General features: G+C 38.2%; 1 protein-coding gene across 14 annotated transcripts in view; it reads right to left on the bottom strand.

Moving 5' to 3' along the window:
- NRXN1 (neurexin 1) overlaps positions 1 to 27,900 on the bottom strand; it is a 1,121,986-nt gene that overhangs the window by 624,932 nt on the left and 469,154 nt on the right. For all 14 annotated transcript variants that reach the window (XM_029232577.1, XM_029232579.1, XM_029232585.1 and 11 more), the window contains one exon: positions 3 to 441. In XM_029232577.1, the coding sequence (XP_029088410.1) occupies positions 3 to 441 (439 nt within the window). The remainder of the gene's footprint in view (positions 1 to 2; positions 442 to 27,900) is intronic.

Here is a 27,900-nt window from a genome sequence, read left to right as displayed (position 1 = left end):
ACCTGACCGTCCGTCTCTTTGGAAGTCCACGTGATACCATTCTCCATCATTCACCTTCTTCTGCAGGGCTTTGATTTTGATTGTACCTGACCCCATGTCTAGGAGGAGGTAGAGGTGGCCATCCAGCATCTCAATAGCAAAGAAGTCAACCTTTATCATCTGTGGGTGCTTGGCATCTTTTTGGTGCCGTGGTTTGCCATGACTAAATAAGATGAGGCCATTTGGCTCTGTTGTGCGGAAATCAAATGATATGGAGCCTGTTTTCTTTGCATTCCATTTAGGCAAAGAGACGAAAGATTCTGGGGTTTCAAAGGTGATTGGGTCCAAAGTTGCAACATTCTCACATTTAAAGGCCACCACTCCATGAATCTTCATCTTCGGGTCTCCTTGCTTGGCAAGTCGAGATAATTCCAGCCTTACATCATTATTTTTATACACAACCTGTAGGCAGAGGACAGCAGTGAGAAACTGGGCCCATATTTTAATGTTTCGAACTTGTCATCAGTTCATGTAATTTCCAAGCAGATTATGAAAAGACATACAATGTTTAGTGCCTTTTGATGTATAAGACAGCTTTTTCAGCCAAATAAAATCCAGGTATCAATTTATTGAACATAACTATTCTAATCTAATTTCATTCAAATAATGTGTACACACACACACACACAAGTACCTGTAGTTAACTCAAATAACTTGAATAAATCTGCACAGAACTTTCATTATTCCAAGCATGTATAGAACCATTTGCTTTTGTTAGTTGGCTATTATGCTTTGTTTATTAAATATAAGTACTGAGGTTTTTCAGTTTTGCCATCACTAAAATATTTGAAATTAGATACTTTTGTATACCAGTAACCTAAAATACAGGATCTCTTCTATGGTCTATATATCTATGGTGCATATTAACTTTGTAAAATAATCACAAGTTGAGGTAAAAAACATCCTGAATTTTCTCAGAAAAATCATAAAATATGACTAAGATACAGAAGCTGTCTCTTGCCCTGCCCTGCATTAGTAACTGTTTGAATAATGTTAGCTAACTCTGGAACTTGGTGTTTATCCTAAATCCATTCAATCTATATTACTAATGTTCCATTTCACTTTTAATGTATACAAATGTGGAACAAAGTTTGTCCTGCACCCTCATTTCCAAAGGCACTTCATCTAAAGTGGCTGGGTAGTTCTCATTGCTTGTTAATAGTCCTAGGGCTTCTGGGGGACTCCAAATAGCACTTTGGACAAATCCACTGGCAGGGCTCACAATATCATGCATCTGCTATCACATCACCTTAATAAATCCATAGCTATTTCAACATAGAGATTCACACCCTTTCTCTACAAAATCCATACCATGGATAATTACATTTCCAAAAGATATGTCATACAGACTTAAAGATAAATTAGTTATCTATGTCCAGATAACTATCTAAATTCTTTTACGAAGGCACTCGAAATTTCACAGCAGCCAACACTGTCAGTTTCTGAATTCGTTTATCCATGTATAAAAATATACTTGCATAACAGAAAAAATAAGCCTGTGTCTGATTAGTGCTATCAAGTTAACCAGGTCAAGACAGCTGTTATTTCTTCCAAACCCATGACCAATTGAGCCAATAGTGTGGCTGATTAATTTCCTGATAGGATTTGTTAATGGATACTTTATTTTTTAGAGTGATTAAGAGTGCAAGCTCCAGTATCAGACTCCCTGAGCTCAAATTCCATCTCTAGCACTACATAACTGTATGATCTCTGAGCTTTGTTTATAGAGACATAATACTTTACAGGATGGTTATAATGATTACAGAAGAAAATGCATGTGAGAAAATCTACATGGCAAACAATCCAATGCCAAGCACATTGTAAGATTTTAATAAACATCAACTACATCAAACTGCATGATAATAAATATCATCATCTCTTTATTATCATCTAGGAGACACAGATATATTAGTTCTAAATTAATTCATTATGAGAAAATGTTTAGAAATTAAGCACACTCATATAATTGGTGTTTTTTTACATGATTTATGCCAACTAAATAAATCACATCTTTTCAATGCTAGTCCTGGTGTTTCAGTTTACCTTTATCTTGAAGAAGGATTATTATAAAGAATACCATATCCCTTATTCTTTGAACATATATGTATAAAGATTTAACAAGCATCTATTCACAACAAAAGAAGGGAAAATGAACTCAAGCAATAACAAAAAGGAATTAGATTAATTCTTAAACATACTTCCTAGAAAAGAGAAAGAGCTATTAAGCCTTGGGAAAGTTGATTTAGGATTGTCTTTCTTTGGGAATCTTCAGTAGTGGATAAAATGCTTTTCATGGATGATTTTCCAAGTTTTATAACCTCTCACCATGATTTTCGAGCTACCTAAACCTGCATATTTGTTTTCATTTTTTCCTGGTGATTTACATTTTAATATATGGATATTCCTTTGACATAGATATTGATCAGGAATGAGTATTTTCTAACCCAAATGATGCAGATGGTAATGCTGATCAATGCTAACACATCACCATGAAATAGAACCACAGCAATGGAATTGGATGTTTCTGACATGAGCAAGTAGATATAAGGCAGGATATATTGCCTCATGAGTCCCACATCAGCTACCAAAAAGTTGAAAACATGTAGGGCTAGGGCAATTGTAGGTGAGAATTTCAGTGAGGGATTTATAATCTCATGAGTGAATTGGGTTCCCTGGTGATTCAGTGAGGTTCAGGGACATGGAGAAGAAACGTAAGGATTCCCTAGATCACAATACTTAGGGTGAGCCATGCACCACCCCCTCACCCCAAAAAGGGACTACGAATCTCCACTAGAATTTATGCTTTATGCAGGCAAAAACCTTACAACAAGATCAGTACCTGGCACAGAGCGGACACCCAATAAATACTTGCTGAGAGTTGAATAACATTCTTTCTTCACTTTTTTTTTAACCTAGTTCCCAGATTATAGACTATTATTAATAACAATATTTACAAATATAGTTAAAATATAACAGAATGCAATATTGTGGACCCATCTCATAATCTAGCTATAATTTTTAGCTAATTTCTCTAGGAAAGTGTGGAAACTTACGTACAAATGGCAAGTTGACCTATCACCTTCAAACTCATTTTATGGGGTGTAAACTACTTTTAGAGTAAAAACACCTGATTTAAAATTCTCCAGGGGTAGAATAATTTCATAGAAGAACTATCTTGAGGAGAAGCACAGTGTGTTTGTTTTCCTTATTTTGTTCTTTGAAAGGCAACTCTAGAAGACAGAAAGGCAATATTGGATAGGCAGGCTGATAGCGCTCAGAGCTACACAACTACTTCAGCTGACCCAGATTTCATAATCACTCTACTTTTCTAAAGTCAGACTTACTCTTAATATGACCTGAATATAGTTCAATTATAATAACAAGGAGTAGCCAGTAAGCACTCCAAATCTTTTTTTTTTTTGCTTCTTTCTGAGATACTATGGTTTTCAATCATATATAATTATTCATATATCATTTTTCTTATTTATGTTAAAAATTGTAATTTATTTAATAGTTTCAACTTTCAACAAACCTCCTTACACTTTATCATCTTAACAATTGATGATATTATTGCACACCTATTTGGATCTTTTTATGGAATCAATATTTCTTTGTGGATACTGATTTTCCGTTTCTTTGAAGAGTAATTCAAAATGTTGAATTTCACTTCCCTGCTTCATGAAATTATATCATTAATCCCAAAGGAATAGAATTATAAAAGGCATCCTGGGTTTTTTGTTATTTATTTGCTGGGTTTTGTTTGTTGTCTTCTAGCTGCCATACAATTTCCACACATTGCCATGATGATCTTTTCCCTTTCTTCCAAAATTTGTTAGAATTTTCAAAATGTCACTCACACTTAAATGGGCAAGAAAAGGAGTAGTATGTTTGTGTTTTTATATGCCCAGGCTGGAAATCTGAGGTAAACAGTCACTGAGTATTTTATTTGATCTTGATAATAGTCCTAAAAAGGCAGGGGGAGTAAGCAGGCTAAAGAACAGAAGTTTGGTAGTCTGGATACAGACTTAGTTTAATCACAAAGCTTTTACCTAAGTCAGGCTGTCTAACCTCTCTCTGTCTCGGTTTCTTAATTTCTAAAACAGACATCTAAAAAGGAAAGGCATGTCAAATCCATAAATCCTTGAGCTTTTTTCCCCTCAATCTCTCTGATTTGGGGAAGAGGTAAAAGATGCCCTATTGTTCCTTCTCTTTATCTGGCTTTTCACAGTTGTGGTTTTGATGCCAGGATATCGTTCCCTATTCTGAGATGTATTGAAACCCGTATTCCATTAGCAAAGAGAATGTTCACCTCACAGGTACACAGACATGCCTCAAGGATTATATCTATCTAAGGTTTGTACAGATGGTATTGAAGAACTGGTGGCTGATAGATAAATCTCTTTCCACAGGAGGTATGTGTGAAATAAGCAGTTCAGTAGGAAGATATCTGCCACTCAGATCATGACCTTTGTTGTTGTTGTTATCAATATGTTTTAGCTTAGAAGCCTTAATGGGGCTCTTGAATTAATTTAATTAATTAACAGGCATTGATCAGACTTTTCATATGTTAACTATGAGAGTAGGAGGGGTGGTAAAATAATCACTGAAGTCAGAGTCGGAGTTCTCTGCAGAGATCTTGACTCTGACATGACCCTCCCTGAGAGAACATGAGTGACTCCTTTTAATCTGAGTCTTGGTTTTCTCTTTCATTCTTGGAAGCAATCACAAGTGAGGCCTAAGAATCTGGTTCTCAAGTCAGCTTTCAGAGAGAACTCCAGCTCACCCTCTTGCCATCCTGTGACTTTGTGGAAGTCCTTCAACCTTGCAAAAGGCTCAGTATTATCTGTAAATTGGGATAATAATATCTACCACATTAGGGTTATTGTAAAAAATGAATAATAGTTCAGTTAAAGTGCTAAGAACAGGACCTGGCACAGAGTAAGCACTCAAGTAAATAGTAGTTGCTCTTATTAATGTGGCTGTTATCATTATGAATAACAATATTATCATTCTTACAGTGACTTAATGGAGTTGTACAATCTAAATGTTGTAACAAGGGTAACAGCTAACAAGGCACATGGTAGATGATTGGTCAGTGTATTAAAGTAATTAATAGAGCTGCAAACAGTAGGACCAAAGAGATCAAAGCGGATTAGAAGTTTCTTTTTTATTCTGATAGCCCTATTGTAGTTTGAAGTACAGTGAAGGCTTTCTTTGCAGATGAGGTTTCTCAGCCAGAAAATATATACAGGAAGCTGGTGATCCCGCGAGTTTCGCTTTCACTCGTGAGAGGGGTTTTATGTCATCGAACAACAACTACCCACCCCAACACTTCAAGAAGAAATCAATTCCGATGTATGGAGGGTTTACTTTCTGCCAGGCTATGTTACAAGATACTTAAACGTATTATATGTTTATTCCTCACAAGCAACCTAGGAAATAGGTAACATTATCCTATTTTATCAGTACATGTGTACAGAGATCACTGAATGTCTTTCATCATGACCGTGTCTAATACTCCTTTTGAATATCTAATGACGTTAACTTCAAACTTTGTCTTTGTCTCAGCACGAAATTTCACTGAGTTTTTGATAGCAGCTGCTAAGTAGGAGATTCACAATCAAACAGCTATTTGCCACCATGCAAAAAGAATGACCCTGTTATAAATTACATGGACTGTTCTCAAAAAAAACAACAGTATTTTCTTTCCATTTGTCCTGATTAAAATCTCTCTAAATGAATCAAATATCACAATTAAGCAGAGGAATTTTTTCATGTGACTATTGATTAAAACGTCTTTTCAAGCCCAGTTTAGACAGAGGGGCTTATTTCTCTGTTTCTAGGACTATAATGTCGTTTTAAACAGGTACGTCATTTAGGATGTTATATATACAAATATGTATACATATGTAGACGCACCGTCCTTCCTCGGTATTTGTGGCAGGACACTCCCACTTTACCCCATATCAAAATTCACAGGTGCTCAAGTCTCATATAAAATGGCATAGTATTTGCATATAACTTACATACATCCTCCCATATACTTTAAATCATCTCTAGATTACTTGTAATACCTGATACAATGTAAATGCTATGCAAAAAGTTGCCAGTGCATGGCAAATTCAAGTTTTGCTTTTTGGAACTTTCTGGTATTTTTTTTCCCTGAGTATTTTCCATTCTTGGTTGGTTGAATCTGTGGATGCAGAACCCACAGATAGGGAGGACAGACTATATTCTAAAAGTCCAGGAGGTTTAAGAATTAATTTAAGGAGACTGTTTTAGTTTTACTTTTTATTTGTTTTAAATGCACTTAATGCTTTTCTTCTATTAAGAAAAAGTCAGAATATTTCAAATATCCAAATTTAATTCTTCTTTTTTCCTATCTGTGATCTGTCCATGTACCATCTACTTAAAGCAGTGTGCTCATTTCAAAGTATAACCAAGAGTTACCCAGTAAGTGAACAGTATAAGGACCACTCAGGCAAGTAGGAAGTAATGGCATTTGTTTTGCCATGACCTAGATAAGAAGCAGCTGGGAAAAGGACATAAACTGCATCACAACTTTCATCCCTAACATTAACTTATTTATTATTTTGAAATGATTTTTCAAACCCCACACTTTCAATTTAATCAGGTAAGTACTTGTTAGGTAAGGTACTGAAGAAAATGCAATTTTAATCACTTCCCTGTGCACATGCTCAGTCCAATAAAATATGGACCACTGAGAATACACCAGTTTAATTTCTCTTGAATATTTGCTATATATGTATGTGTAAACTATATGTGGACACAGACACATACCCACACAGAGTTTACACATTTCCCAATGTAAATGTGTTTAAATGTAATACATGTCAAACCTGCTATCACTAATGTTCAGAAAAAAATATACACGTAAATTAGAATAGATTGTACATCTCTAGATAGATAAGTAGACAATACATATGTATATATACCATATACACACCAAAATATAAACAGGTATATATTTATATACGTTAAACACATGTATATTAAACACAATATATTTATATATTAAATACAAATATTTAATAATTTCAAAAATTAGAAAGTTCTTGGCTAAAATATATAAATGGTCTTACTCAATGTCTAGGGTCAAAAATGTCTTGGCTAGGGCTTCCCTGGTGGCGCAGTGGTTGAGAGTCCGCCTGCCGATACAGGGGACACGGGTTCGTGCCCCGGTCCGGGAAGATCCCACATGCCGCGGAGCGGCTGGGCCCGTGAGCCATGGCCGCTGAGCCTGCGCGTTCGGAGCCTGTGCTCCGCAACGGGAGAGGCCACAACAGTGAGAGGCCCGCGTACCGCAAAAAAAAAAAAAAAAAAAGTATTGGCTAAAAACAAATTTTAGCCCTTATAAGCTTTGCACATTCCAAAGGAAGGGCTAGTAGCCAAAGAAAAAACCAAAAAAAGAGTCTTTTACGATTAAGATTTAAAAAAATTAAACAGACTTTCCTTAGTGTTCCTGCCACCATGAAGAGATAATTATAAAAGCAGGGTAGAGGCAAGGGGCGTGATGATCACATTGTTTTAATCGTTGTACTCATTATTGTCCTATCATCTACCCAAGATCAAGTTTCTTATGCTAGTTACTTTCTTACACTGAAAGCCTAGCACAGAACTTGCTTATAATAAAAAGGTTAAAAAAAAAAGTTTGTTGAACTTAACTCATCAAGGGACTAACAGGATTTTAGAGTTTCTGAGAATGTCATACCACAGAAGTTTTCATATGTAATTTGAATATGTCCATCGAGGCAGATATGCATCCAGGTGCAGGGACTTATGTATTCGGAGTGGATCAGAGAAAGGGGAGAAATGGGAAGGAAAGTGTAGCAGATGTACAAGCCCTGTACAAAGTAGCTCAATACCTCCTTAAAAAGAAGATAGCACTGAGGAAACTCAATCTTAAGGAGATTTACATAAGGCATTTTGAAAGATAAGAAGGGTTTTTTTTTGGGGGGGGGAAGATTTGGTGGGTTTTGTCTCATTATCTAATTCTATTTAGAGATTATGTGCAGATAAAATGTTCAACTAAATTGAAAATTTCCCCATACCAAAATACATTTTTTATAATATAATAATAAACTAATTATGGAACATGAAAACAGACACCAATAACATCATTTCTCAATAAAGGCATATGACATTTAATTTGACACCACAAATTAGTTGAAATTTAAAGAGAAAAAATATTTCGTTTAAGCAATATAGGGAAATACATTTTTTTTTGCTTAGTTCCAATTAAGCATGACCAAATACATCTTATTCATAAAAAGAAGAAGAAAAAGGAAAAGAAAAACCCTCTTGCTTGTCCTTCCCTCATTCCACCATCAGTGAACTGCCTCAAGTCGGCAGACAACACTGGGTACCATCTGTACAAGTTAACCGTAGGAGCTAAAAGACTGCATTGTCCCTGGGGTAACAGCTCTATTTAATGAAGCTTTCAGTGGCATATGGGTGTGTGGCAAAAGAACTCGAGTTCCATTAAACAAGAATGTCTCTTTTTCTCACGTTAAATATGCAATAAATCAGTAATGCCTTTTGGGAAAAAAATATATGTATATAGCAAAAATGAACAATGATTGTCAGTAATGTGAGATTTGAGATGCTGACTCAAAAAAAAAAGGTTGAAAACTAGGTCAATTCTCTTTTGCACATGAGTAAAATGAAGCTGAGATAAGCTAAGGAACTGTGCTAGTGGGCATCAAGCTCTGATCATGAACAAGTACTGGGGACTTCACTGTTCAGGACTCTTTTCAAAAACCTCTGCTAAAAAAATTAAATAAACAGAACAATGAACTATCTCTACCTCAGGCACAGGATCATCAGAGGCCCTTAAGCAATTACAAATGAAGAGCAGCTGTCTTTTCTGCAACATGGCGGAAAGGGAACTGTAACTTATTTAAAGGCAATTCTAACTTTAAAACTGTGTTAGCTTCACAATAAGCTGCTGCTCAAATATAAAAATAAAAGTCCTGAGGGGAAAACATCTTGCTGTTATTTCCCCCACTAATGGAATTTAGAAAGACACTGAAAAAGTTAACTAGAAACAATAAACTTGCAATGTTTACTGTTATTTTGCAACTAAATGATGAAGATATTTTCAGCAACAGTCTTTCATGATCTTGCAGAATGTAACACACCATAAATTAGGGTTTAAAGCTTCTATTCCAAGCCAGCAGATGCTGCTAATAGGGGCAATGCATGTCTGCTTTATCCAGAAACTTTTAAATCGTCTGTTAGTCTCAATGAGGGGAAAGTAGCCACTATTTTTTTCCCAAGGGAAACTATCTTCCTATCAACCAAAAATGGTATCTTCAAACTGATTGACAGTAACAAAATGATGGCACTGAATGTTATGTCTAGATTAACCAACTCATGTTCTTCTACATCTCTAGCCTCATGAGCTCAGTGAAGCTCCCTCCATCATTTAATTTTACATTTTTCTGACGGGGTGGCCATATGTATAATGTACCATTTAGTATATTTTCACTATATGCATGAATACCATTTACTATATAGACTCTGTCCTTTCCCCACTGATTCACAATGACATGGTATACCAGTGTATGTTCTTTTGGATATGCCAAAGTTTCAACATCTGAATCTACTATCACTTTTTAAAAAAATTTTTTATTGGAGTATAGTTGATGTGCAATGTTGTGTTAGTTTCAGGTGTACAGCAAAGTGAATCAGTTATACATATACACATATTCACTGTTTTTTAGATTCTTTTCCCATATAGGCCATTACAGAGTACTGAGGAGAGTTCCCTGTGCTATACAGTAGGTCTTTATTAGTTATCTATTTTATATATAGTACTGTGTATATGTCAATCCCAATCTTCCAATTTATCCCTCCCCCCTCTTATCCCTGGTAACTATACATTTGTTTTCTACATCTGTAATTCTATTTCTGTTTTGTAGATAAGTTCATTTGTACCCCGTTTTTAGATTCCACATATAAGCAATATCATATATTTGTCTTTCTTTGTCTGACTTTCTGCACTCAGCATGACAATGTCTAGGTTCATCCATGTCGCTGCAAATGGCATTATTTCCTTCTTTTTATGGCTAATATTCCATTGTATATATCTACCACATCTTCTTTACCCATTCCTCTGTTCATGGACATCTAGGTTGCTTCCATCTCTTGGCTATTGTAAGTAGTGCTGCAATGAACATTGGGGTGCATATATCTTTTTGAATTATGGTTTTCTCCAGATATATGCCCACGAGTGGGATTGCTGGATCATATGGGAGCTCTATTTTTAGTTTTTTAAGGAACTTCCATACTGTTCTCCATAATGGTCATACCAATTTACATTCCCACCAACAGTGTAGGAGGGTAAATTCTTACCTATAAAAGGTTCTGTTCCTGAGCATCTTATTCTGTTTTTTTGTTTGTTTTTTTAACTAATTTATTTATTTTTGGCTGCATTGGGTCTTCGTTGCTGTGCACAGGCTTTCTCTAGTTGCGGCGAGAGGGGGCTACTCTTCGTTGCAGTGCGAGGGTTTCTCATTGTGGTGGTTTCTCTTATTGCAGAGCACAGGCTCTAGGAGCGCAGGCTCAGTAGTTGTGGCTTAGGGGCTTAGTTGCTCCGCGGCACCTGGGATCTGCCTGGACCAGGGCTCGAACCCACGTCCCCTGCATTAGCAGGCAGATTCTTAACCACTGTGCCACCAGAGCAGTCCCCCATTCTGTTTTATTGATGTTTCTTTTTTTCTTGATCCAGTTCTACTTCATTTAATTATCATAGCTTTATAATATGTTCTAATATATCTTATGCCCCTCCTACCAAACCATTTACATTAATTATTCTAATAATGTTTACACATTGTATCATACAGAGGTTCTTGTTTTATGCATGGATAAGATAAATATATACAACAGAACTATTGAGGTTGTTCTGATCTAGCTTTCTAAAATGTAGTAAGTCAAAGCTGGTGGCAAAATTATTTATTCAAACTCACTTAAAGAGACTTGAATAGCAAAAGGAAGTTATACCTTGCTTAGAATTACATACCTGTTGTTATAATTATTTGTAAAGTTATTATTCATAAGTGATTATAATAATTTTGAGTTTAACGTATCAGTGAATCTGGCCTCATGCCAGAAAATTACATTATTTGTTAGCTGGAGGGTAGATACACAACTATAGAGAGAAAATCAGAAAAAAAAAGAAACAGTGAATGCAGTTTTAAGCACACCAATTCTTTCCCAATAATTACAAGGCCCTGGTAGAACTTCTTGCAGTAAAATACCAGGAGTGGGTCACCAGTCCATCAGAGATATTTGGAGGACCAGGTGAATGACTATCAGTGCAGGAGAAAGCAAAGTGCCCTCTGGCTCCACTTTAATGTGCCTCCCTTCAAGAAGAAAGGCCACTTGTCCAAAGACACACAACTAGTAAGTATGGAGCCAGTAAGTAGTGGACAAGGCAGAATCTGAATGCCTGTCTCCACAGCCAGGAATATATAATTTTTTTGGTTTTCTTTCCATGGGACTGTTTTTATGGTAGTTAAATTCCCTTCAGCAATAAAAACTGTGGGACTCAATTAAGCCTCCTGGACCTGAGATTTCAAGTGCTGCTTATCTAATTGGTGAGCACTCAAGCTGTATGAGTCCCCTTTCTTGCTACGGATGCCAGCCTTTACTTCTCAGTCATGCCTCTACCTGAGAAACCTCAAAGAAAACAGAGGAAGCTGACATTTAAGGCAGCCAAAGCTGTTGTTTTTAGCACCTGAGATGAAAAGATTTTGCAAAGTAGACTTGTTCCTGATAAATTTTGTGTAAATCTCTCCATAATTTTAATATTATCTGATGAAGGCAATGCACTGTATGATATACAGATATGGATATGGATATGGCTATAGATTCATATGGATATAGATTCAAACAGCTCTGATCTGCTACTTAATTAGTTACACTGCCTTGGGCAAGTTCCTTAGTCTCTCTGAAGTAGTTTCCCTCTCTATCAAATGAGGTTAATACTCATTTTGTAGTGTTATTTAAGCACATACAGTACTATGTGCTTGGTCTTGGGCACTGAGTAAATAAAGAGTAGCCATTATTGTTACTAGTACGGTCTTCAATGTGTAAGATCTTAAACTATTAGAGGGGAGCACTTGTCGTCATCTAAGTAAATAAGTGACTACTTCTCTAAAAAGCAAAGAAGCATTCTGTGAAATAATCACCCTCAAATCTTGTTTACATGACTACTTCCCAAATTTCATAACTCTATTTATCTCCCATGAACTATACATTTTGAGAGATTTCCTCTGCTAAACAAATAGTATTTATTAAGGAATTGTTTGATTTTCTTAAATTTATCAACGCCATCTATATGAAAAAATGAGATAGCTTCTGTAATCCCACGGAGCTGATCGAATTATAGCCTATGCAAATAGTTGTTTTATTTAGCTTGTGCTAAGCGTGGGTAAATACGTAGCCTTTTCCAGGTTTGTTGAAATAATAGGCATACGTAACTGTTCTTCATTTCTAATTTTAAAGGCCCCAAAAAGTATACAGACTCCAGGTTGGGAACTGTGATTTTTCAATTATGACTGCTAAGCAGGGGGTATTTCTTCTTAAAGCATTCTTTAATTATTTCCTTTGGAAGGTCCCAAGTGCTTCAAATGTCAGATGGGTTGTGTCTTTTGCCAAGGGTTGCTTAGTTAACTGTTTATTTAATGAATGGCATTTTATGTGCTGCTGAATTTCTCATGGCACACATTAGGAAATTTTTGGCAGCATTTAAATTGGAGAACTGAGAAACACATTGGCTCTGCGGAAGCTCAATCAGCTCCCAGGAAGAGCAGGGTCTTTGCCAAGAAAAATTCACTAAAATAAAAAATACAAAGACCTAACTCACATATAACCCAAGGAAAACTGACTTTGGTGTCTAGGATTCAATGAATATTGCATCTAGGTATCTCAGCTAGCCCATGAATGGAAGGGGGGAAATGCTTCACAATTCTGGGAGAGAAATGAGAATGGGATCTCCTTGCTTTGGAGGATAACAATATGCTTAAATTTCTTGGTTGCTTGGAAAATTCAATTAGTTGATAAGAAAAAGCAAATGAAGCCATGTAATTTCTCATGTTTCTTCCTTATGGAGATCAGTCTAAGCCTATGTTTATAAGTTATTGAAAGACATACTCAGTTTATGCATTTCAATGAAGGAATAACCAATAGTTGAATTTTTTTGTTTTACTGAGCATCCTAGACCAAATATCCAGACGGTTACATTTTTTAAATGATTCGGTCAGGTTCCTAGACATTGTATAAGCACTGGTTACCAGGTATGTTTTCTCTAAGGACTCGGAAAAGGAAAATGCCCTGAAATGTTATCTGGGCTCTGAAAAGTCCCAAATCCACTACAAGATAATTTTTTTACTCACATGTACTACAGAATGAGGATGGAAGAAGAGATTTTTAAAAATAAACATTAGTTTGAGAAAATAAAGATGAGAACGTAAGTATCTTTCAGCAACTTAAGATGAACAGCACCAGCCTACAAATCATTACTATAAGAATGTGCTGAGGCTTGTGTGTAATAAAGGCCTGTTGCAGTCATCTTCTCCCAAGTAATACTGTCATCAGCTCCTTCCCTCTATTTTCTGCACTGCACCAGCCCACGTCCCAACCCCTTTCCCTCTCTGGAAGAGCAATTTTCTGAGTCAGCTTGGCTCTCTCTTTCTCTACTGGTTTGCTGAAGGCTCCGGGCACTCCTGGGCAACCAGAAGCCTGGCTGGATCCATGTATTCTTATCTGTTTGGCACCATTTTCTTGCTTTATTTAGAAATTAAGAGGGCTGGGCACATCAGCACATAGATGCTGATCTGACGCTAGGCTGTCCAGCTCTCAGGTGGCTATATGGATACGTATACTCCTCTTCACGCCTAATCATTTGGCTGTCTCCTTATCCCTTGATTAGCTAGTATGTTGCTTGATATAGTATTAATGTGAATCATAATAGCACGAGTAATCACCCATGAAGACCCTGCTATGGGCCCCATGCGTTTTTAGCTACTTACATAGACTCTTATTTCTCATGACAGTCTGGTGTCGTAGGCATATTAAGGCTCAGAGAATTTAAGTATCTTGCCCAAATTGCACAGCTAATAGATGACCAAGCAGGAGTCCAACTCAACACTTATCTGATTCCAAACTTGTGTGTGGCTTTTAGTTCATGCTCCTCATCAACACATGGGGTACTGGCTAAGTCCCTGTGTACTTCGCCAGCATGGTGAACCTCATCATCAGTAAATAAAGAGACACCTTACGCCTTTTCTTCCACCAAGTGGCTCATTTGACTAACTGTGGTTCTCTTAATACTACTGGTAAAAAATTCCCCTTGAGGGCTTCCCTGGTGGCGCACTGGTTGAGAGTCCGCCTGCCGATGCAGGGGACACGGGTTCATGCCCCGGTCCGGGAAGATCCCACATGCCGCGGAGCGGCTGGGCCCGTGAGCCACGGCCGCTGAGCCTGCGCGTCCGGAGCCTGTGCTCCGCAACGGGAGAGGCCACAGCAGTGAGAGGTCCGCGTACCGCAAAAAAAAAAAAAAAAAAAAAAAAAAATTCCCCTTGAGTTCCACCCCACTCTCTTTCTCCCTTGATTTTAGGATAATTACCATTCATGTGGCTGCCCTATGGTACTCTGATTTGGTGTCACACTTATTTTGTGTTCATTTCGCTCTTAAGACCAAATTGCCTGACCATGTTTTCAAGTGAGTATAAAACTTGTTTTGAAATTTAAAGATTCCATAAACTAAGATTATCTAAGTTACCTTGTAAGTAGAAAATAAAAAATGAGATTTAGCATTAGTAGCAACGACATTCTAAGGGTCAGTTTCCAGGATCTAGATTTAGATTTGGCTACTACAGCCTGCTCCTTGAGTCAGCAAGAGAATGGTGATGCGCCAACCACATGTAAATTGGGAACACTGTTTTCATTACAGCAGATGAAGTCAGAATAGCAGGGCCAGAACTGGGGTGAAATGGGTGAAGTGAGTGAGGCATTCATCTTGGACGCAAAATATAAGGCAGTGAGGGGTGGGGGGCACGCAGAATGCTAAAAATTCAGTAATTAAGACAAATAATATTTCAATGCAATATTTTTTGTTTTTGTTTTCTTTTTGCAGTACGTGGGCCTCTCACTGCTGTGGCCTCTCCCGTTGCAGAGCACAGGATCCGGACGTGCAGGCTCAGCGGCCATGGCTCACGGGCCCAGCCGCTCCGTGGCATGTGGGATCCTCCCGGACTGGGGCACGAACCCATGTCCCCTGCATCGGCAGGCGGACTCTCAACCACTGTGCCACCAGGGAAGTCCCAATGCAATATATATTTTTTTAATGCAAAAAAGTCTATGATAAACAAAATATTAATTTTTAAAATAAGGATGGGATCAGTATTACTCTGTTCTTTTTGTCTCAGGCTCCAATATAGCCTAGTACAGCACTGCAATACAGTATTTTTCTAGGATTGAAGAGCCTAATTTAGCCTGTTGGAAACTTATTTATTAGAACAAGTGCCAGTACCTAGAAGTAGTTTTGGGGAAAAGTTATTGGACATCATTAAAATTAGAACTAGAATGCACTATTAATTTTTAAGGTGCCCAAGTCATTAGTAAAACCACCTTTACCCAAAGGATAATAATAGCAAACACTTATAGAGTGCTTAGTTAGACAATATTTTAAGCACTTTACTTATTTAATCCTCAGGACAACCTGCTGAGATAGAGGAACAGGCTCCCTGCCCCAGAATTCCAGGTGGCACATTCATTAGAATACAATGTCTGAGGAGCTGCGCAACACGGTGACTCTGGTAGAATTGGAGTCCTCCTTTTACAGACGAGGAAACTGAGCTCACACAGTTCGAAACTGAAAGAAACAAGTTTGAAACCCAAGTGGTCTGTCCAAGGCCCTTGCTCTTAACATTATTATAGAAACAAACCAAGCCTCACAAAGACCGAATAATCTAGCTCCGGGCTCCACTCAACCCTACAATGCAATTAACTTTAATAATAATAATTACCCCAAAAATAAAGATCCTGGCATGAACTTTCATAGAAACTAGTCAATATTTTAAGGCATATATATTTCTTTTCAGTGACTTGTCATTGAAATCACCTTGACAGTCAATCATATTGACTTGAGAACTGAATACAATAGATCTCTGACATTCAGCAATCAATCTACAGTTCAAATGTGTAAACTAGATTGCTCACTCAAGATTTTTTTAAAATAGTGATGAATAAATAAAAATTAATTCAACAGCTCACAGGCACTGAAAGGCCAACAGAATCCAGCCTCCCAGCTTCTGTCACTGCTGGTAAACTGTAAACTGACTTCTACAGGTGTATAGCCAGTATTCTTGTATTAATCAGCCAGTGTGATCAAAATGGAAAATAATAAGTACATAAACTTCATCTCTTTGTGCTCAGCAGCACTATAATTATATGATGAAATTAGAGCACTGTGAAGGATTATAAACAAAAGAATAAAGGATTCAGAGTAAAGCCTTTAGACCGTATCTAAAGTAATTACTGTCACAATTCATGCTGTCCATACATGTGGATTTCTGATTATCTAGTTTACTACTAAATTAAATAAAAAACAACCAAAAGTTAATGGCCCTATTAGAATATTCCCTATTGATGTTTTTTTAGGCCTGTAATGAGCCAGTATCAAAGTAGGAATATCTTTGAAGAGCAAAACAGAACAAGCTTGGCTCTTGGGAAAATGTTACTCCAGAGAGGAAGAAGGGTTAGGAGGTGGGCTGGCAGTAGAGTACTGAGGCAGAAAAATACCGAAGTAGAATATAAATGCCTTTATTCCACAAAAAACTCGGGCATTTCCATAGCACTGGTAAGTAGGTCGGGGCTATTAATTATATGTCATTTAATTGAGATTTATAATCCCATTTAAAATTAATTTCTTATAAATGTAATAAATCAAATCATCTTCTGCTCCTTCTTCCTCGTGCCAATGTATCACTGAGGAAAAACTTTACTTTTAGTGGATTCGTGAGTGTGTTCATTCGTATATGATTTATTCAAGAACTCTCACAATGAGCTTTTCACATGAGTCTCTGCTCTGGTCCCTGGCTGACTTGCAGAAAGCAACCTGAGGCTTGGGCAGCTGCGTTGTACGTGTGACCCATAGGTCATAAAAAAATTAGACACAAAATATGGATAGATTAGAAAAAAAACACATCCAGACTGGAGGAGAAACAGAACAACTAAACAGGCATGCTTGATCAGTGGTGGGAGGCTTAAAAGTATTCTTTCTTTATATTGTTATTATTGTACATCTATTTTATGGTAAATTTATAATATGATGCCCTTCACAATGTTCATCTGATGCTAAAGCTTATTAAAGACTCAAAGTGATGGTAAGGACCATAGGTACATATTTATTTTAAAATCAAAGTGTTTCCTGTAGCTTGGTCACCTTTGTGATTGGATCAGAGAGAGGTGTGTACTCTAGCACCATACTTCATGTTGGGCAGTTGTAAATCTCCCTGTACGTGTTGAATAAATATCGAAGGAAAGAACTATTGGGTATCTCATGAAAATAATGCAAGTGCTTTTCCTGGCAACTCTTCTAACTGAGGGCAGTAATGATAACTCTTTTTATTCTAATACACATCAGCAAGGGAATGGGGAGTAAGGGAGTTGAGGATGAAAGAAGTGATTGGGACCTTCACTCATGAATTACAATGTTCAACTGGTTTTGACCAGGTTACAAGAAATCAGTTAGCAAATGAAGACTCTCTTCAAGAAGCAGCCCTAAGTTTAAACCTGAAATCAGGATGTCTACACTGGAGCAAAATTACATGTTTACTGATTTTAACTTTAGTTATAAATCCAAGGATCTATTTCTTAAAGAATCTAGTTGACACCAGGAAGCCTCTAAAGGAGATATTGTTTTAAATTATCACAATATAAAATGTTTCCCGCAGTGATGATTAGAGGATTAGAAGCACAACTGTAAGAGCTGATTGCTTCAAAAAGGTAAAATTATAAATGCCCATTTAGAAGGCTAGGTTTACACAGGGAAGGAAACTCAGTCAGTAAGTCTGAAGAATATTGTATTAAGTCTTGAGAAGGCCAACAAAGAAGTGGCTTTTACATTCTTAGATACAATGGAGAAAAAATTTGTTAGAGGGTAAGCCTGTGTGATTTTATCCTTCATAATCTTCATTCCTAATTGTCCCAGGGTATTTTTGTTTCAAGTAATTTCTCTTTTCTTGTTGTCCCTTGATTCCCCCACCCACTAAAACTATGGCTGAATACATCTGAGGAACCTGTAGTTCTGCTCAGTTTTGAGTCTAAGTTTTGCTAAATTCCATACTGAAATCATAAAGTATTTTTTGTTTGTAAAAGCTACAATTTTTTTTTTTTTTTGCGGTACGCGGGCCTCTCACTGTTGTGGCCTCTCCCGTTGCGGAGCACAAGCTCCAGACGCGCAGGCTCAGTGGCCATGGCTCACAGGCCCAGCCGCTCCATGGCATGTGGGATCTTCCCGGACCGGGGCGCGAACCCGTGTCCCCTGCATCGGCAGGCAGACTCTCAACCACTGCGCCACCAGGGAAGCCCAAAGCTACAATTTTTGAGAGGAAAAGTAAACATCTAAAAGCAGCGGTCCCCAACATGTTTGGCACCAGGGACCAGTTTCATGGAAGACAATTTTTCTATGGAGTGGAGGAGGGGGTAGGGACGGGGTGGGGGGGGCGGGAGGATAGTTCAGGCAGTAATGTGAGCGATGGGGAGTGACGGGGTGCAGCACATGAAGCTTCACTCACTAGCCCGCCACTCACCTCCTGCTGTGCAGCGCAGTTCCTAACAGGGCCACGGCCGGCGGGGTTGGGACCCCTGTCTAAAAGGATTTGCACACTTTAACATTTCGGTACAGCGGGGGAGGTGTCCAGGAACCACCACAGAGCAGCAAATTACAGGGGAAGTTCCCACCACATAGGAAGGAAAAAAAACATTTAGATGCTTGCAGGAAGAGCTCAGAAAGAGGAAAAAATAAAGGGAAAAGAAGGCAGATCGAGTGACCCTCCTCCCCCACCAGAACCGAACCTAAAGAAGATCGAACACCCAGATACATAAGACTGGAGAATTCAGAAACAACTAATGCTGGTGTCACACTTCCCTGGGGGAAATGAAGACCTCTCGGAGAAACCTTGATTTTGTTAAGGTGCCCTGTCCATCAAGGCCTGAGAGTAGAGATGGTAACTGCAGAGGAGGGTATCTGAGGGAAACCTCAAAGACTCCGGCAGGTTGCAGAGAATCTTGGATATAAAGGCAACACAAAATCCCAAGTCCAGAAGGGTGTATGTCCACAGAGTGCCCTAACCACTAGCCAGGGCCACTCATGTCTCAGTCCACAAAGGATGGCTAGAGACCAGGCTGAGGAGGGACACCTCAGGGAGTCCAGGGATGATTCCAAGTACAGCCTTCAGAGCAGAAATCCCTCCTCAAGATCCTGGGGATGGAAAGAGAAATTTCCCCTTACTTAACGGGGAGAAAAAAACTCTGATAGAGAATTTGAAATCTGAGTTGACTGAACATTTACTTGAAAGAAATACTTTTAAACAAGAAGAAAATGAGTGATCTAAAATTGGAAAGTTTCTCTACCACCTGCCCTCAAACCACTATCACCAGGAATGGGAAATTAAGAACAAGATTAGTACCAGGAAAATAAATAATTTTTCTCTGCATATCTTCTTTAAATTGCGTAAACTTTTATATCCTTTCTAAACCCAACTTACTGAAACAGCAAGGCTTTCTGTACAGTGAGGGCTTTGTGATGCCTACAATGCGTGGTCAATACCAGACAGGTGATATATATGACGCTGTGGCAAATTCTGCTGCCAGAGCCTGTTTTCAATGCACTCTGGGCAAAAGAACATACTTACTGTGTACTCTTTTCTTTTAAGGATCTTTCTTGTTTGGTCTGGCCTCTTCTGCTTGTTCAAACACACCTTTTAGTGTGTTCTTTCATAAAAAGAGGCTTATTTAGCTCATCTCTTATGAGGGTGATACTGGTAATCTCATAGTTAACGATAATATTAATAACCACCACTGATTAATGTCCAGTGTGTGCCAACCAGTATGCATTGTAGCCATTAGGAGTACGACTGCATCAATTCTCCAAGGTAGGTATTTTGTATACCCATTTTCAGATACAGCAATTGAAAATGAGAGAGTTTAAGTAACTTTCCCAAAGTCACCAAGCTAGTAAAAGCTCATTTCATTACCTAATGTTAAATCCCAACACATGAGTTCTAACATATGAATAAACCCTGACAACCTCTGAGGAACAAAGGGCTTTGTGAAAAGAAAAAATAAATAAAAAAGCTAACTTTCTTTTTCCCTATTCAACGTTAATCTTCAGGATTATTCATTTTCTCAGTAGACAGAACCCATTGGGTACTGGAATGAGTTTTAAAGTATTGGGAACTTTCGGTTCTAGTTTCAGCTCTGCCATTAATTGTGTGAATTTGGGTAAGTACCTTTCCAATTTTCTCATCTGATCAATAGGGATAACAGCTGTCTTATCTCCTTCGCAGAATCATGAGTATTTCTACCCTTGTCTTAACTGATACAGAATTGGACAATGTGCAGAAGTACTTTTCTGGTGAATCTAAAATATACTATTATAGTCATCTAAAATTCATATCAGGTATGAGGATGACTGGGGAGACAATTTCAATATGCGGACTCTGTGTCAGGGGCTGGACAAGGTGCTGAAGAAATAATGATAAAAAGATCCAGGGCTTCCCTGGTGGCGCAGTGGTTGAGAGTCCGCCTGCCAATGCAGGGGACACGGGTTCGTGCCCCGGTCCGGGAGGATCCCACATGCTGCAGAGCGGCTGGGCCCGTGAGCCATGGCCGCTGAGCCTGCGCGTCCGGAGCCTGTGCTCCACAATGGGAGAGGCCACAACAGTGAGAGGCCCGCGTGCTGCAAAAAAAAAAAGATCCAGTCTCTGGGGACTTCCCTGGTGGCGCAGTGGTTAAGAATCCGCCTGCCAATGCAGGGGACACAGGTTCGATCCCTGGTCCAGGAGGATCCCACATGCCACAGAGCAACTAAGCCTGTGCGCCACAACTACTGAGCCTGCGCTCTAGAGCCTGTGAGCCACAACTAGTGACCCCGTGTGCCACAACTACTGAAGCCCGTGCGCCTAGAGCCCGTGCTCTGCAACAAAGAGAAGCCACCGCAATGAGAAGCCCACACACCACAACGAAGAGTAGCCCCCACTAGCCACAACTGGAGAAAGCCCACGCACAGCAATGAAGACCCAACGCAGCCAAAAGAATAAAAATAAAAAGATCCAGTCTCTGGACTTGAGGAGCTCCCAGCCTGATGGAGGGAGTTGGGAACATACACAGCTGATTAGAATGTGACAAGACAGAAACAGACAGAAACAAAAATAATGTTACGAATCTAAAGTCAAACATATGGATCTCTGCCTAGGTCTCAGAAGAATGACCTGGATGGGGAATGTTTCATCCACAGTTGTATGGTGGTGATAATTTTTGAATTTGATTGTGAGAAATATAAACATGTAGAAGGTATGTTTACATGTAGAGGCTCACAATTAAATCTGATTATATTTTTGAACATATTATCAGCAAGTAAAGATTAGGAATGAAACAGCTGCTTATTGGAGATGAAGCCACAAAAAGATGTAAAACTGAGTAGTTTCAGAAAAGTGATGGAGAATTTAGGTTTCCTTGACAATTTGAGTTTCTCACTTGCATAATAAGAATAGCTACCATGTATTGGATCTTTTCTGTGTATCACAGGCATTGCACAAAGAACTCTATAGGGATATTTTCATTTCATTTTTCTTCTGATAGCCTCATGTGGTAAGTAGTAATATCATCCCTTTTTCACAGATAAAGAAACTGACAGAAAACTAAAATGGTTTGGCCCAACCAAACCACAGTTACAGAGTTAGTAACTGGAAGGAAGAAACGACGTAGCTACACAACCCTTACTCTTAGTTCCTAACCTCCACATACTATACTGCACCCTGGGCTAGGACAATTTGTGAGCTACAGAGAAAAACAGTAAGTGCACACGGATGTAAAAGCTACTTTTGAAATCATGGGGAAGAAATAGCAGGGTAATTTTTCTCAGCTGCACTTCTCTGCAACTACACACATAAAAGATGGCTGGCCATTAAGCCACAGATCAAGCACAAGGATTACCTCTCTTAATAAACTCTTCTGGTATTTCCTGAAGGCAAGAAGATAACACCCACTGCTCTAACGAATCTAGCAACACTAGACTTGTATAAAATACAATATGATTGGCCCAGTAAGAAAGGTTATATACAGGGCACTGCATCTTCAATGAAGGAATAACTGTCATCAAGGGTTTTATGACAAGTGATTCCACAATCAATTGAGTGACTTTTGCTATAAGCAACCCTGAAGCATTATATGTATAGATAATGGCATCATATTATCATATAACAAACATGCCCTGTTGAAATTTCCTTTGTGTTGTTGCCTATGCAAAAACTACCTCCAGTGGTTTCTCCTAGTATGTGTACATAGCACTGGGCCTTATAAGGCCTTAATATACTGACAGAAGATTTGAGTCAATAAAGGAACACCAAGGAAGAAATTAGAAACCCTGTGCACGTAGAATGTCAGTAAAAGGAAGCAGTCCAAAATGTTATCTAACCAATAGAAAAAGAATAAACTGGTGGACACCTTACAAGTTCACTTAAATTGTCAAATGATTATAAGAGGATGTCTCTCAAAACTGCTTGAGATATTGGCTTTTGTCAAGAAAAATGATCTGATGTGAAATTTGGATACGCACCAAAAGCTCCAGTCTTCAAGGACTTTTCAATTTCCTCCAGTTTGCAAGTTTAGAAACTAAATGATTCAGCATATCTCTAATAAAAAATCATCTCCCAAGGCTCCTTTGCTATGCAGGCAAAATCAAATTAACTTCAAACAGATGAGGTCAGATGCATACATAAAGGAAGTATCAAACTGTAACATCATCTTGCTCCAGCTCTCTCAGGTCTCCTAGTATCTACCCAGGAGAGAAATCCAAATATTAACGTCACCCAAAAGCACTCTACAAAATCAAGCAAGAAGGGTGGTTTCCAAAAGGGAATGGCACAAAGTGAATTATCCTATTGTGCTGTTGAGCACATTGAGGAGGAGACTATAGCCCTCTGGACTTTTATTTAACATTTGCTGACAGCCAACAGGATTCTAGGTTCCTTTCACACCCCACAAATTGTGCAGCGCCCATGCCTTGATCACTGGCAGCCACTGCATCAGGGGATCCCTGTGCTTTGGCTTCTGCCCTGTACCCTCTGGACCATGGACTGCTACGTGAGCACCACAGCCTCTCCCAGAGATAATGTATTGCACACATATGCTCTCAGAGAGTGCTCACTGGGATGGATTAGAGCAATACATCACCAAAACACTTTAGCTTATAAGATGTATTGCCACGTGAGATAGAACCGGTTGCCAGAGACATATTTTAAAGACTTAATTTCTAATGTTTTGTATTAAATGATGTCTACATTCCCTTTCTGGTGGTTTGAAAGATACATTTGAGAATTCTGTTACGGTCAATCTTTGAGATTCAGTGTTTTTCCCTATCATTAAAAGCATTCTGGGTACATATTGTGTTTAATAGGAATACTCAGTAACTGAGCTTCCCTGAAGCGTGACGTGGAGTGAGTAAAGAGGTCTGTGTGCACAGCTGTACAATCAGCCTGAAATCCAGTCCCCAGCATGAATCCTGGTGCTGGGCTGCATCTTCTCCAGAGGGCACTATATGGTCTAGCGGTGGGCCCTGGGCAAGACACATGGGAGCCAGGAGGAGATGCTTCCTAGAGGCAAAAAGCTCTGTGCAGGCGGCTATTTCCTGGGTCCCAATACTGCACGCTCTTTAATGATAGGTTCTGCATGGCTATAGTTGTGTGGACCCGAGAATTCTTTTTTTTTTTTTTTTAACATCTTTATTGGAGTATACTTGCTTTACAATGGTATGTTAGTTTCTGCTGTATAACAAAGCGAATCAGCTATACATATACATATATCCCCATATCTCCTCCCTCTTGCTTCTCCCTTCCACCCTCCCTATCCCACCCCTCTAGGTGGTCACAAAGCACCAAGCTGATCTTCCTGTGCTATGCAAGCTGCTTCCCACTAGCTATCTATTTTACATCTGCGGACCAGAGAATTCTGATCTCTCTTTTCACTGTCTAATTTTATTGACAAAAGAGTGGAATAACGTTTAGAAAACTAGCAATTTACAAATCCTAAAAATAGATATTAGACTTTACCAATTTTTTTTGGATTATCCAGAATATGTTGCTAGAGGCACATGCTATGAGGGCAGAGCCCACAGCTATTTTGCTTTTTACCCTTTTTTCCCTGTGCAGTGGTTGTTCTGTAAAAAGTGCTCAATAAATATTTATTCAATGCATTAATAGCCATGCTTCCCTATAACAGTAGAATTATTTCATCAACAAATTTTTCTTTAGAGGCAAAGCATTACTTCCTTCAAATATAACTGCCCTCTGTCATAACCAAAAGTTAAATTGCATCTAAAAATGGTAAATAATGGCAGGTCTTTGTAAAGAAATGGTTCTAACCTATAGACCTTGCTTAAAGCCAGCATAGGAAAATAATCTTTATAAAACATGTGAAAAACAGAGAGGGAGAGAATGAGAGAAACAGAGAGGGGTGGGAGAGGGAGGAAGAAAGGAGAGAATAAGAGGAAAAGAAAGAGGGAGAGAAAACAAGTTAATTATTAATAGGACTTACGAGTGCATTCTTCATATACATATTTACAGAAGACTATTTTCTAAAGAGATATCCACCTACATAGAGTTTAAGCTGAGGGTGACTGAAAATTTATATATGGAGTATAGAATTAGTGTTATTACTTTATAATCACATTTTGTATATTGTTGTTTTTAGTTACTTTAGTGACAAAATTCCTAGTATATTTCTTTCTTAGTCATAGACCTTACTGGCTATTTTTGACAGTGTCATATATTCTGGGGTCTAATGCAAAAAGAAAAAAACAGAAAGCAAAAACACAGTCAAAAACACTTAGTAGCACTTTTTATATCTGCATTTCAAACTAAGACCAGTGCATTCCTGATTGCCGTCCTGTTGAATCAAGCTTTTAATCTTTTTTCTCTCCTTATATTGTGCATCTTAGGTCTCCAGAATAGCTTTGGTTTTAAGCTACCTGAAGAAAAAAATTCTTACTTGTAACTTTAAATTCAATAGCCTCACTTTCACTAATTATCAGACACACACACACACACACACACACACACACACGCTCACAGACACATACACAAACCTTCAACATGCCTCCACATTTCCTTTATATATTCTATGTAAATAGATGCAGGTCTTGCATTGCAAACACTGAATCTGTTTGCATCCAGCTTGGTCAGGAACTGAATGACAGTAGCTCTCTTTTGAAAGCACTGCCAACTCCTCCTCCTAAATGAAGGCTTTCCCAGTGGCCTTTTTATTTTCTCATTCTGTTCCCTCTGGCCTTCTCTCTCCTTACCCCGTTGCCTAGCTCCTCTGTGATTAAGTAGCCATTCTTTGGAGCTGTAACTTGTAAATACCATACCTCTATGATAGAATTTATTACACTCTTGCTAATCCTTTCTGCCATTTTAATAATAAGCTCCTTTTGTGGTCAGCAGCCATATTCTCACCCAGAATTTGTTTCTATATTACCATCATAAGCTACTACCTATTGGTTGTGAATATTCTGAACCATTATTACATTTCCTAATCTCAGCGTTCTTTCACTTCCAAACTATTCTCAGTGTGATACTTCACATAGAGAAATCAGTGAATAAATAATGCCAGCTGATGAAGAACTCTGAGAATGGTGTGGAGAAATAAGATATGAAATTCAAACTTGTTCATTTTTCTGTTACTAGCACAAGTGAAAGATTTGAGATCCCATATAAAATGTTGTTAATATCTGTGAATATAAAATAAGCCTTACCACTACAATAGATAATTATGAGCTTCATATATACTAGCTGAAGATTTATCTGAAAATAGTTAACTGTTAAAAGTATTTAAGTGGACTTTTAAGATTGATTTTGCTTTAACATTAGTGCCCAATAGCATTCCATATTTTGGTTCCTAATATTACATGATGCAAGGAGTTCCAGTTTTACCTTAACTAAACGTTTAGCTGCAAGGAGTTCCAGTTTTACCTTAACTAAACGTTTAGCTGAAGAACATTAATAATTAGTTTTATGGGGCTTCCCTGGTGGCGCAGTGGTTGAGAGTCCGCCTGCCGATGCAGGGGACACGGGTTCGTGCCCCAGTCTGGGAAGATCCCACATGCCGCAGAGCGGCTGGTCCCGTGAGCCATGGCCGCTGAGCCTGCGCGTCCGGAGCCTGTGCTCCGCAACGCGAGAGGCCACAACAGTGAGAGGCCCGCGTACCGGAAAAAAAAAAAAAAAAAAAAAATTAGTTTTATGGCTACCCATGGGTAGGCTGAATAGTATTTAAAATACCAATTAATGAGACTATGCAGGATATTATATCTACTGTTATAACTAAAGATTTGGAACAAATATAAGGAAAACTGCCATAGTATATATGGAATGGTAATAGTATCTGGCTGATATAATTTTTTATAGATGCCCAATAGTATGTCTTTCTGAAGGAAAAAACTAAATTGAAGGCACAGAAATACAGAATAGTTATACTTTATTGGGAAACCCAAGTTTTTAGGAGATGGGAGAGATTGTTAAAACAGTTACTAACCAATAAGCTTATCTATAGTATGCAGTAATGTGATCTAGTTACTTTTTTATTTGGGCATTTGTGCATTAGTAGGGATTAAGAAGTCTGGCCTGAGTTTCCTAAATCATATTTAAATGTAGATTAAAAGCTAGGAAAATTGAAATCTAAATTGAGCAAAAGAGAAATTATTTTTTCTTAACTTTTAAAAATCATTAAAGGCTAAAATTTGGTGCTACCCATCCCGTGACAAGTTCATAAAGCCTCATCATGAAGCCTCAGGATGACAAGTTCATGAAGAATATTAAAAAGAACACAATGGCCCTGAACATCTCCTATTCCGACATTGAATTCAATGTTCCAGATTTTTCTTGGGTTTTTCCTTCTTAGAGCCCTCTATTTCTCACAAATCACTTTTTAAATATTTGTTTACAGCAGGAGAATAGTGTCCAGGGCTCAGGATATCAGTTCCAGAATGTCATATAGGAAGGGTTATGGTCCACAATGTTTGAAAGCAGTTGCTTAGGAGACTTGTTTTGAAGCTACATCTGCATAACAAGCTCATAACTTTAAAAATAAAATTTGCTTTGAGATGGCGGCAGCTTCACATGTAGTTGTAAGAAAGTACAGAGAGATGCTACATACCTATTGTTCACTTTCCTATTGCTCACTACCACTAACAGTAGCATCCTGAAAAAATTTAGTACAATATCACGACCAGGATATTGACATTGATCCAACCCACCTATCTAATACAGGGATTTCTGACTCTTTTGTACTCATTTGTATGTATGTATCTGTGGGTATGTGTGTACTTAGTTCCACTCAATTTTATCAAATGTGCAGGTTCGTGTATCCACCACAGTACTGTATTGTATGTTACAGTATACAAAAATAGCAAAATGTGCAACATATTTTTATTTACACCCTAGATACATATGAGAAGATGTAAATTGTTCAGAGCAAGGAATTACACTGTAATTATTTTGTTTTGAGGTCACTAGAGAGGTGGTGATGACAATTTTAAGAAGGTTAAATCCACCC

Source organism: Monodon monoceros, unplaced genomic scaffold (assembly GCF_005190385.1).
Source record: "Monodon monoceros isolate NGI ecotype Baffin Bay Population unplaced genomic scaffold, NGI_Narwhal_1 Super_Scaffold_19, whole genome shotgun sequence".
Taxonomy (NCBI): domain Eukaryota; kingdom Metazoa; phylum Chordata; class Mammalia; order Artiodactyla; family Monodontidae; genus Monodon; species Monodon monoceros.
This window is presented reverse-complemented; position numbering and strand designations above follow the sequence as displayed.